Source organism: Acomys russatus, chromosome 22 (assembly GCF_903995435.1).
Source record: "Acomys russatus chromosome 22, mAcoRus1.1, whole genome shotgun sequence".
Classification (NCBI taxonomy): domain Eukaryota; kingdom Metazoa; phylum Chordata; class Mammalia; order Rodentia; family Muridae; genus Acomys; species Acomys russatus.
The window spans coordinates 6,500,685-6,513,558 of NC_067158.1; the positions used below are offsets into that span (position 1 = coordinate 6,500,685).

The 12,874-nt window shown below is 42.6% G+C and overlaps 1 protein-coding gene across 1 annotated transcript in view; it reads left to right on the top strand.

Annotated features, from left to right (window-relative positions):
- The first annotated feature begins 7,296 nt into the window (after positions 1-7,296).
- Papolg (poly(A) polymerase gamma) overlaps positions 7,297-12,874 on the top strand; it is a 31,662-nt gene continuing 26,084 nt past the window's right edge. The window contains exons 1-3 of the mRNA XM_051164759.1: positions 7,297-7,546; positions 10,826-10,987; positions 12,272-12,338. Coding sequence (XP_051020716.1) covers positions 7,530-7,546; positions 10,826-10,987; positions 12,272-12,338 — 246 coding nt within the window. The 5' untranslated portion in view covers positions 7,297-7,529. The remainder of the gene's footprint in view (positions 7,547-10,825; positions 10,988-12,271; positions 12,339-12,874) is intronic.

The following is a 12,874-nucleotide window of genomic DNA, read 5'->3' on the forward strand; positions in this document are numbered from 1 at the left end:
AGAGTAAGGGCCAGCAGGCAAAAACAAAACAAAACAAAAAAAACCTCCCTTCCCTTCTTCCGTATTGTTAAAAAAAATCTTCTTCCCCTAAACCTTCCCATATTGCTCCTTGCCCACATACAAATTCATGGCCTCTTTCTTCGACAACTGTTGGTGTGTGTGTGTGTGTGTGTGTATGTGTGTGTGTGTGTAAGTATGTATGTAATGCATGCGCCCATACATGAATATGTACACACATATATATTTCTAAATATAACCTACTTGGTCTGCATAATGTTACTTGCATGTATGTTTTGAGGGCTGACCATGTGATATTGGATACTCTATTGGTGTGCTCTTTCTTGAGGAAGACTATGTCTCCCACTCCCAGCATTCCTCGGTTGCTTGTAGTGTGGGCTGAGGTGTCTTGAGCTTCCTCCAACCACTTTGGCATGTTTACTGCAGCTGTCCTTACTCAACCTGTGTTTATGAGACCTTACAGGTCGGACATTACTAGAAAACACAATCTTACATCAAACTCCCTGATCCTCTGACTCTTAAGGTCTTTCTGCGCTCTCTTCCATAGTGTTCCCTGAGCCTTCGGTATGGGAGTGTTTTGTAGGTGTAACCACTTGGGTTCCACAAGTCTGTGGGGGCACACAGTCAGATATGGTGCTGGAGAGGTAGCTGAGAGTCTGACATCCAGATCCACAGGCAGCTGGAAAAGAGAGACGATGGGCCTGGCTTCTAAGCCCACCCCTAATGACACACTTCCTCCAACAAAGCCACACCTACTCCAACAAGGACACACTTCTTAATCCTTCTCAAGCAGTGCCATTCCCTAATAACTAAGCATTCAAATATATGAGCCTATGTGGGCCACTTTTATTTAAACCACCATAGAATTTAAATTATAATCTGAGAGGAATAAACCTGTTGGGATGATCAAATATTCCACATTTTACCTAAGAAGGAGATGTCCATAAGTAAAACTCTCAACATTCTGCCTTTTGTTCTATGTACCATGAATCAATTAAAAACATTTTTAGGGTCAGGCATGGTGGCACATGCCTTTAATCGCAGCACTCGAGAGGCAGAGGCAGATGGATCTCTGTAAGTTTGAGGTCAGCCTGGTCTACAAAGTGAGTCCAGGACAGCCAAAGCAACACAGAGAAACCCTGTGTAAAAACACTTTTAGGGACTGGAGCAATGGCTCAGCAGCTAAGAACACTGGAAGCTCTTGCAGAAGACCCGGGATTGATTCTTAGCACCCACATGATGGCTCACCATCACCCGTAATTCCAGTTCCCAGGTATCTGGTAGCCTTTTCTGTCTGCAGAGGGCACCAGAGTATTCAAATAGTGCATAGGCATACATGCAAGCAAAACATGAGTACATGTAAAAATAAATAAATAATTTAAATTTTTGCTTACTTACTTATTTATTTTCAAGACAGGATTTCTCTACATGTATCCCTGGCTGTTTCGGAACTTACTCTGTCCTCAAACTCACAGAGATCCACCTGCCTCTTCCTCCAGAGTGCTGGGATTAAAGGTATGTGCCACCACACCCAGCTTTTCTTCTTCTTCTTCTTCTTCTTCTTCTTCTTCTTCTTCTTCTTCTTCTTCTTCTTCTTCTCCTCCTCCTCCTCCTCCTCCTCCTCCTCCTCCTCCTCCCCCTTCTTGCCCTTGCCTTGCTAGCACACCCATCCCTTCGCTGGCATTAGAGCCTGTTTCTTTGGAATTCCAGCACATTGAAGACCAGGCTAAGACATCCAGCCTCATCGACTGAGTGATTTCTGGATTCTTGGCCTTTGTGTTCATAGCCAGCCATTGTTAGATTAGGTGGACCACACCCTGTAAATCATTCTAAACACCCCCCTACACACACACACACACACACACACACACACACACACACACACCTGGGTTGTGCATTTCCAGAATGAAGGAAACCCACAGAAGCGACATCATGTGTTTTTTGGTGCGTGATACCAGAAAACAGATAATATCAAGTTTCCCCTTTTCAGTTGGTGCCAACTATTTTTCTTTTCAGACAGGTTCTTACTATGCCACCCAGCTTAGCCTCCAACCCTCAATGCCCCTGTTTCAGTCTCTAGAGTGGCAGGATTATTAGGTGTATGCCACACTATATTAGGCTAATAATGCTAATTTTAATAATTTGGATTTTGATCATTTCCATCCCTCCCTCTTCCCCTCTAATTCCTTCCATGTCTCAAAGTCAGTCTCTTCTTTGTTGTTGTTGTTGTTGTTTTGGGGTTTTGGTTTTTGAGGCACGGTTTCTTTATGTGGCCCTGGCTGTCCCAGAACTCACTATGTAGAGCAGGCTGGCCCCAAACATCCAGCTCAATCCCTTCTTGAAGCATTAGCACCTATAAAGCCACCAAGTCCATTTAATGCTGCTCATATGCACATGTGTGTAAAGCTGCCTAGTTAGGGTTGGATAATGTTTCAAGGGTCTGGCTCCTGGAGAAAACATTTCTTTCTTTCAGCAACTATTAATCTCCTGTAGCTTACCAGGCGTGGTAGTGCACAGTCCAAATCTCAAACAAACAAACCTTTTATCAAAGTAGCTAAAAGAAAGAGAAAGAAGACCCAAACTAATAAAATCAAAAGACGTTCCTGTAGCTCCTCATCTAGGTGGGGCCCTGTGCGATTTTCTTCACAACGTCATGTCAACTGGTGTCACTATACAGGTCTTGTTTGGGCGGCCAACTCTTACATCTTTCTGCAATGTTCCCTGGGCCTTAGGTGTAGGGGTTGTGCTATAAATGTTGGGCACCCCACAATCAGCTGTTCTCTGAATTTTGGCCAGTTGTGGATTTCTGCAATAGTTCCCATATGTTGAACCGCCCCTCAGCTCAGGGATAAAGCCAACTTGATCATAGCAAATGAACTTTTAAAAATAGGTGTGTGTTCACCTTGCAAGTACTTTGCTAAGGATATTTGCTTCTATGTTCATCAGGGATATTAACCGTAATTTTTGCTCTCTCTCTCTCTCTCTCTCTCTCTCTCTCTCTCTCTCTCTCTCTCTCTCTCCCTCTCTCTTTCCTTCATTTCAGAAACCTGTATCACAAGTTGGAAGAGCAGCAAGCTCATACTTCTAAACGCTGAATGAAATTTCACCATGCCAACATACACAAGCTGATTCAATTCCCTGGTTGTGAAAAAAATGGGTGTAGCAGCAGTCTTTGTAAAACACTTCAGAAATGTCTGATTTGTTTTAAAATGCCAGCTTAAATAATATGAAAAGTCTGACAAAGGTGTATTCTCACAATAGCTTTTTGTCAGATCCAGAGTGACAGCTCAAGTTTTTAGAAGGCTTGTCTTTCTCTGCAGTATAACCTATGTTAGAAAAAGCAACCAGATACCTGATTGACTCAGGAAATCAATGTGCTGAAACTGCCAGTGACAACTAAGCAGCCAAGTGCTTAGAAGAAGGCTGGTTGAAATTTTAAATCCTTCTTTACCCATTAATCTCCAACTGCTAAAGACAAAAGGCAGGCCGGGCATGTAGCCACGCCTTTAATCCCAGGACTTGGGAGGCAGAAGCAGGCAGATTGCTGTGATTTCAGGGCCAGCCTGGTCTACAAAGTGAGTCCAGGACAGCCAAGGCTACACAGAGAAACCCTGTCTTAAAAACAACAACAACAACAAAAAGACAAAGAGCAAAACCAACACGATTGCAAATTGAGCGCTGCGTCCTGTGCTTGCCTTTCGGACCTGCTGAGAAAGAGTGAGTTAATCAAAGCAAGTGAGTTTGCCAAGGCTGCCTCGGGGAGCGCACAGCCACTGTCTGTTAGCCTACCTGCGTCAGGAACAGGTGAGTCCCATAATTAATCTTGGCTTCCATTTGGAGAGAAGCAAGAAATCTACCTCCTGGTCTTCTGTGTTTATGTGTTGTTTCCTCGAGTTCTGGAGGTGGGGGGCGGGGAGTGGGGAGGTTTTTAATTGGCGTAAAGACTTTTTCTGTTCATCCAAAAACGTGGAGGGGAAACCAAACAGCTGGGAACGGGTCCACATTCCGAACTGAAGGCTCTTAAGACACCTCCCTGGAAAGCTGTTGATTGCTACCTCACTTGCTTTGCTGCATTTCACATCGCAACATACAGAGCAAAGCCTCTGCTCTCAAAGCAAGGGGCGGTAGTGGCCTTTAAACGGTTTCATGTATTCTTCTTTAACCTTAAACACTATGGAAATAAGGAAGACTTGAGACTCTTGATCCTCCTGCCTCTACCTCCTAAGCGCTCGAATTAAAGGCATGCACCATTATTCCTGATTCTAGCAAGGCTTTTTTTTTTTTTTTTTTTTTTTTTTTTAATCCACTCAGAGACCTCTGGAGCCTTACGTCACAAGCATAGACCAGGAAAAGCCAGAGATTTGACATGGGAAATCTTTTAAATACCTCATTAACTCTTTTAAACAAGAGGCTTTTGAGGGCTGTCTGGATAACATAGCAGGGAAAAGTGTTTGCCTGGTAACCTCAGTTCTACTCCTGGAACCCATAGCTGTTCATGTCCCTCTGTATAATATGGTACCACATTTGCCATATTATAAACTACAAATATCATCCCATTACTTTAAACTATCTATAGATTAATTATAATGCTTAATGCAATGTAAAAAATATATAAATAAAAAGTAATGACAAAAATATCTACTATATTGCATATAATCTATGGGTAGCTACCTGTACAGTCAAAATAATCTCTAGATTGTTTATATTACTTCAAACAGCATAAATAGTTTGAGGGAGTAGGATATAGCACATATATTCTCCTCTTCCTCCTCCTCTTCTTCCTCCCCCTCCTCCCCCTCCTCCTCCTCCTTCTCTTTTTCTTCTTCTTGGTTTTTTCAAGACAGGGTTTCTCTGTGGCATTGACTGATCTGGACTTGGTTTGTAGTCCAGGCTTGAACTCACAGAGATCCATCCGCCTGCCTCTGCCCTTCAAGTGCTGGGATTTAAAATGTGTGCCCCTAGCCCAGGTGTGGTGGCAATCGCCTTTAATCCCAGCACTCAAAAAGGGCAGAGGCAGTTGGATCTTTAAAAAAAAAAAAAAAAAAAAAAAAAAAAAAGTTTATGGAATGAGAGAAAAAAAATGTACATCTTCACATCTTCAGAGTGGATAGGACTTCATCCTGGACAACTTAAATGAGGTTGAGGTTGGTTGAATCTGAAAATACGGAGTTTGTGGATCAGGAGGACTGTCCACAACTCTACCAGCCGATGGGGACTTTACATAAGAAGCCCAGGGACTTACGCTAAAATTCATTGCTGAACAAACTGAGCATTACAATAGAACTAAGCCACAGAAGGTGATATCTCTTCTCAGAGGAGCCAATAAACTGTGGGTGAAAGCAGGGCCTGCCGGAAGGCACCCCCAACATTCACAACGAAGAAAAAACATTGAAGGAAAAGTGAGCTGAGAGGCTTTCGTGAGTTGCAAGGCTTGAGGGGCACTCCCCTTTCTGATACTTATCAACGGTGGCTGAGCGTGGGGACATGATGCTTGTGTAGCAAAGTGGTCTTATTAGACATGCATATCAAAAACATTTTTTTAAGTTTAAAAATGGGAGAATGAATAAGGCTCAGGAGGTAACGATGGAAGTCATGAAGGTAGCAAATAACAAACACTGGTCTACTTTTCACAATTCCCACCCTAGCTACTACTCTATACCTCCTGGAATAGATTTTGTCTTCTCACCACCTACGAAGCTCTTTGCTCTCAACTCCTGCTAACTTATACAGGATCCCCTCTTTTAGGAAGCTACCAGTGAGTTTTCCATCCATGTTTAGGGGATCCCACCTGTATTTAAATAGAATATATATATATATATGTGTGTGTGTGTGTGTGTGTGTGTGTGTGTATATGTATGTATGTATGTATGTAATCCTCAGCCACTGGACAGTAAACTTGAGGGTACAAATCTAGTTTCCACAGTGTGTGACACTTCTGCAACAGCAGCAGAGTATCACTCAGATGTGAAGTATTGCTCCACCCTCTGACAGGGAAATTCTGAACTTGATGAGGTCAAACAACACGTCTGTTTCTATGCCTCAGTTCTATGACAAACTGACAGGCCAGATTTTCAATAAATACTTAGAATGAATAATTCAGAAGGTCACCTCCTTTCTTGTGACTGAGTCACATTCCTCAAACAAGCGTGCTTGACTCCCAGAGGGAAAAAGAACATGGTTAGAATTTTCTTTTAGCCTTTAACATTTTTAAAATTGGTCACTTTCTCCCTCATTTTCACCTTCATAATCACACAGAATATGATTTTTCACTCTTTGAAACTGTGAGGTTTTAGGAGTGGGGGGAGTGGTCTTGAATTTATCCTATGGCTAGCTAACTGGTAGCAATTATGTTCAGCCTCTCAGCTAAATGCCACAAAGTAAGTCATACATCGGAGCTTGGAAGAGGCATTGCGAGGGGAAGGATACAAGACTAATTTATTTATAAGCTTTCTTCCCTGGAATGATTGTGTTAAAGTCTCAGGTCCTTGGATGTGACGCTATGGCAACAAAAATCTTCTCAACGTGTACTGATTACGATGTGGGATAATGGAAGAGTTAAAACGGTATTAGAGCCGGGTGTGGTGGCTTACGCCTTTAATCCCAGCACTCGGGAGGCAGAGGCAGGTGGATCGCTGTGAGTTCGAGGCCAGCCTGGTCTACAAAGCGAGTCCAGGGCAGCGAGGGCTACACAGAGAAACCCTGTCTGGAAAAAAACAAAAACAAAAACAAAACAACAACAAAAAAAGAAACGGTATTGGGGAAAGCAGCGGTCTTTTCTAGATGCATTTTTGCAGAAATAAGGAAAACCTGACAAATAACTTTCCCAAAGGTTTGGCTGGATTGACAGTCTCACAGAAAGGGTCGCCAGGCGTGGTGGTGCATGCCTTTAATCCCAGCACTCGGGAGGCAGAAGCAGGTGGATCTCTGTGAGTTCGAGGCCAGCCTGGTCTACAAAGTGAGTTCCAGGACAGCCAAGGCTACACAGAGAAACCCTGTCTCAAAAAACAAAAACAACAACAAACAAACAAAAAGAAAAGAAAGAAAGAAAGAAAGAAAGAAAGAAAGAAAGAAAGAAAGAAAGAAAGAAAGAAAGAAAGAAAGAAAGAAAGAAAGAAAGAAAGAAAGAAAGAAAGGATCGACCCGACACTGACAGATGTGTTCGCTCCACCACGAGCCGGACACACTTGAGGTGGGCGGGACCCAGGAGCTGCTCCAGGCTGTGGGCGTGGCCGTGGGCGGGCCCGGGACTCCAGGGGCGGGGCCGCAGAGGGCGAGAGGCAGCCTGGGAAGCTGCGCCATATTGGCCGCGGCCGCGCTGTATTGTCATAAATAGAGCCGGTTTTGTGGTGTTTCCACTACTCGGTTGAATGCCTCGGCCGTAGTGAGTCGGGAAGTGAGCGAGCGAGCGAGCTGCAAGCGAGCGAAGGGAAGTGGACAGGAAGGAAGGAAGAGAGGGCAAGACCAGGACTCCAGAGCGAAAAGACACTCGCTGGAGAGAGACGCAGGAAGCGATGAAAGAGATGTCTGCGTAAGTTGGGGGGCGGCGGTTGAGGGCGAGGTGGAGAGAGGTGCGCCGAGGTGGGCAGCCCCGCGGCTTCCAGCCCCTGCGCAGCCGGCCGGCCGGCCAGGACCTCCGCTTTCCGCTGCCCGCCACTCCGCAAGGGCACCTCCCCTACCCCGCGGCTCACCTGGCCGCCCTGCGGGGGACCCGGGAGTCGTCGTCAGCACCCCCACCCCCGTTCCCCGCCGCCCGCCTCTTAAGGACTCCCCCAGACCAGGATGAGGGGGAAAGGCGCGTGTGGCTTAGGAGAAAAACGGTCGGTCACTCTCCTGCCCCCAGCCCTGTCTGAGCCCGTCTGCTCCTGTCTGCATTGGCGCAAATACCATCCCCCCTGCCTCCCCCACCTCCCGGCCGGACCCGCTGCTGTCTTGAGGGCTTCAGGAGGGAACGACCTAGCCCAGCCCGTAGGTTTGGGGTTGCTCTGGGAGAAAGACTAAACCCCCTATGTACCCCACTCCTTCCCACCGGCCCGCGGTATCTACCGGGCTGCATCTCTTGCTCACACACTGAGAAAGAAGTCAAGCAGTTTCTGTACTTGCCTAGAATTTATTAGAGCTTCTTACCGTTCACTTTTATCCGGAAGTAATTTAAACATACAGAAAAACAAAAACACCGCTTGTGTAGCCACCACCCATTTCTTCCAAAGAATAACTTGGGGTGTGATCTTACCTCTTTAATCTTTCATCTTTCTTTAAAAGAAGTCAAACATTCCAGTACGTCTGAAGGACTCGCCTATCCCTTCTCTGGCTCCATTCACGTTGCCCTTCTGAGGCCCCAAAGTACTGAATTTGGTGTTTATTGTGGCTGCCTTTTTAATGTTGATACTACATATCCGTGTGCCTGTGACACATTGTACTTGCTTTAAATTGTTTCTAGGTATCACAGTTACTACCTTGCACACTGGCTCTTTAGAACATGTTCTCTCTGACCTTTATGTTAATATTTTCATTCCTAATTAATTTTTATTAACTAATATATTCCATTTGTAAACCCACCCCAGTGTAGTCCTTTTAGTGACTATTGTGGGTTATTTAAAAGTTTTTACAGAATGTCAACAAACCTTCTATTTACCTATCTCGTGTACCTGCAAAAAAATTTCTGTAAGGTCTTTACTTGTAAGTGAAATTCATAGGTTGAAGGGTATGGCATTTACTTTCCCAGTGTTTGAATTTGGAGCTCAGTAGAGTCCTCAATAGCCAGCTTTTTGAGGATACAAGTAAAGCGAAAGAAGGAATTAGATTGTCAGAGCTGAAGTACTTACGGAGGGGAGAAGGGTGAGGTAAGAGGTTTGTTGAACCTCGGGCCCTGTATGTCAGTCAAATAGCACTTTTTGAGCCCTCCCTCTCAGAATTGCCGTTGGGATTGATTATGTGAAAATCCATCTGTGTCATGTATTTATCACGCCTAAGCCTGCCCAGACAACCTTAACTCTTAGATAGAAAACAAACACATCTTTAAGGAGAAATACAACTTGAAACAATTAAAGTTTTGTTTGTTCTACAGTAAGATAAAAATGGGAGATAGATTAAGGTTGGCTTTGGCACTCCTTTCCTTGTCATTTCAAAGGCGTACAGGCTGGTTTGTTGAGATGAAGTTCCACATGGCCCAGACTGGCCAGGAGCTCGCTGCTGCCTGTACCTCCAGACTGCTAGGATTAGGCCTTGTGCCTACAAACCTGGCTAAGCTATCCTGTCTTCTGTAGTATTCTTTCTCCCCGTCTCAGAAAACTTCCAGCTGAAGAACATGCTTTAGTTTGTGGACTTACTAGTAATAAGCCACTGTTGTTTTGTGAGTTTTTGGTGCAGAGGTTGAACCCAGGGCCCCCACATGCTAGATAAACACTGTGTCACTGAGCTATGTCTCCAACCCAAAGCCAATGCTTTAAGCAGTTAAGAACTAACCCCTGCTGTATTTTTATGGTGTTTAAAATTATAAACTGACACAGTTGTACATAATTTATATAGTGATCAGTTTAAAGTAATTGGCATGTCTATCACATTTGTTGATTATTATCCATAATACCAGTTGCCCTACTGTGCTATAGAATGTCAGAATTAATCCTAGAGCCAGGCATAGGAGCACACACCTTTAATCCTAGCCCCAGGAGACAGAGGCTAGTCTACACAGTGAATTCCAGGGCAGTTAGAGCTACAAAGTGAGACCCTGTCTCAAAACAAAAGAAATCCTAGTGTCCAATGACACCTTTCTTTGGTGAGAAGGTGTTACTATGTAGCCTAGGCTTTGAATTCAGATTTTTCTACCTTCTGCCTTCTGAATGAGGGCATTAGAGGCATGGGCTACTATACCTATTCCATTTATTAAACTCTTTTTTTCCCTCTTTTATTTTTTAAAGGGCTAATTTGCTCATTAAAAGACTGTCTTTTACTTTGAGATTACATTCTTACTGCTATGAAAGCTCCTTATGCAAATATGAAGAAAGATGGCTAGCAGTTAGAGTACATGCTCATTTTTACTTTTGTAACAAACTTGACCCCATATCTTTTAGTCATAGATGTAGTCAGAAGTTCTATGGTGGCTTTATCTGAGATTGTAATTTTTTTTTTTACTGGCTAAGGTCTATTATGGGTCACTTGTATCCTTTAAAAGATAGCTATTTAATGTAAAGAATTTGACAATTATTCAGTGTGGAAATGGTATGAGTTCTAGTCTAAAATGAGGAGAGTATTAAGTACAGTTACAAAATGTTAGATTCAAGGAAAAGGTGTTTGTAAATGTAGCTTTCCCAAGGACTAGCCTAGTTGTGATTTCTTTGTAAAGCTAAATTATATCCTAAGGGCCTTATGATGGCTTGTTTTGTTACTTTACTTGTAGGAAGACCATTGTTTTTTTACTAAGAGTGTCTTTCAAGTGTTTGACTGCTTTCAAAGATTCCATAATCTAGATGGCACTTGACTCAGTCTGCAGGGAGGAGTGGAGCAGCACTGGCACAGATCCCACTCGGCTCTTTGCGTTTGAACTGAATAGTGTTGATATAGTTGTCTTGATGCCAACACATTCTGCTTTGGGCCTGAAAAGACATCTTAACCATGGAAGCTGTGCAAAAAGCCCTTGATAAAGACAAAATAGCCACCTTTCCTTTTTATTTTTATTTTTTAAGTGATTTCTTTGGTAATGTTCCACAAACTTTTAAGGCAGCTTAAATAACTTGAGTGGATTAAGAGGGTCAGTGTGTCCACATGAAACAATGTGTTAAATTTTTTCCACTGTTTCTTTTTTCTTGAACAGAAACACCATGCTGGACAGCCAGCGTCAACAAAAGCATTATGGAATTACCTCTCCAATTAGTTTGGCATGTCCTAAAGAAATTGATCATATTTATACACAGAAATTAATTGATGCTATGAAACCATTTGGAGTATTTGAAGATGAGGAAGAATTGAACCACAGGTATGTCATTGAAACTATAAAATATTCTTACAGCATATAATTTAGTCATTAACTCACACATACTGACTGCCTAGCAATTCCTGCCTAAGTGTATAAAAATGCCCCCCAGAAGAACAGTTTTGGCTCTCTTGGGACTTAAATTTTTAATATGGATTAGAAAAGGAGACTTAACAACTAGTCAGATAAATAGTTCTAAACATGATTAAGTGCTGGTGGGAAAAATTAATTTGAGGGTAGAAGTCTTTAGAGAAGACGTCATTAAAAGGAAGGGGGCCATGTGGATGTGTGGAGGAAGAGTGTTCTGGGCAGAGAGCCTAAGGTAAGTGTGTAGTGTGTCTATTTGAGAAACAGGAAGGAGCTTGGAGGACAAGGGCACCTTGTAAGGCACTGTAAGACTTTTGGAAATTGAAACCCAGTAGGGTTTTGAGAAGAAGATTGGCGTGATCCATCTTGTGGTATAGCAGTCGCTCTGGCCACTGTATTGGGAATAGTCTGTAAGGGTGGTGGGCTTAGGACAAGCGCAAAAGCAGAGGGACTAGTTAATAGGTCCGTATAACAGCCCAGATTGGAAATAATGATGCCAAAAACTCAGGCTGGCAGTGGGAATAAGCAGTATAGTCCAGAAGTACTAAAAGTAGAATTGTTTAATGACAAGTAGAGACAGTTTCCAAAGATGATTCCATAAGTTTCAGTCTCTGCATCTTACTTGATGGACTTCGTTTTCTGAGGAAGACTGGGAAGGAAGCAAGTTTAGATGAATCAAGAGAGAGTTTTCTGTGCAATTATAGGATGCCTAAGCGCATCTTTTTTTTTTTTTTTTTTTAATGTGAGTGTTTATGCCATTGGTTTTAAGTTTAATAATATCAAACTGCATTAGCTAAGTACTAATTCATAAAAATTACCTACTGTAATTATACAGAAATCCCTGAGTACCAGTGAGAGAAAATGCTAGTCTCCAGTGCCACACTGAATTGATAGAATTCTATGATAAAGCAGAGTTGACAGTTCAGTTAGCCTAACTGAAGGTAACTTGGGAGTTTGTAGTAGTGTTTTTAGTTTTTGAAGACAACTCAAAGACCAAAACATCATCACAATGATCATGTCTGGCATTCTTAGATCTCCCAGATGTGCTGCGTATCAACAGATGTGAGAACATAAGTACATATATAAGATGAATTTAATGTAATACTGATACAAAGTTTCTACCTGTGTATTTCTTTAATATTGTTTAGTTTTTGGTTTTGTCTTAAAGTTTAAATCTACAGTTCTCGTCCTTTGTTATAGGCTGGTTGTTCTTGGTAAATTGAACAATTTAGTAAAAGAATGGATTTCTGACATCAGTGAAAGTAAGGTAAGATTGAAACTGCATAGAATTCATTCTAACAATGATGTGTAAGAGTCAAATTATCTGAAATACTTTAAAATAGACTCTGCATTTGTGCTTCATAGTAACTATATATTATGTGAATGTCTACTTTTGTATCTTTGGAAGGCTGCCTTTTGCCTTGCTTGCACAGGGCAGCTTTATTTTACTATGGTTGTCTTGTTTGCAGAATAGCAGTATGTGCCAGGTTGTGAGCAAATGAGACACAAGTCAATTCAATAGTTTTGACTTTCAGAACTTGCAACTATGTCAAAATCTTTATATAAGTATTTCATTTTAAATGGTCTAGTTTGACTCCCATGTACTGGGCCAGAATTTTCAGTTTCAGGAGATCTTAACTTTAGACTTCTTACAAAGTAGCCCATCTGGCAACACTGGCCTTGCTTTTGAGCACAGCACAAAGAGGCTTAAAGGAGACTGGCTTCCTGCTGTCCAGCACCTCATAGCCCCCAGTATCCCTGTTTTCTCTGGCATGGTGACTGCTCTGTGTTTCTCACGTGGAA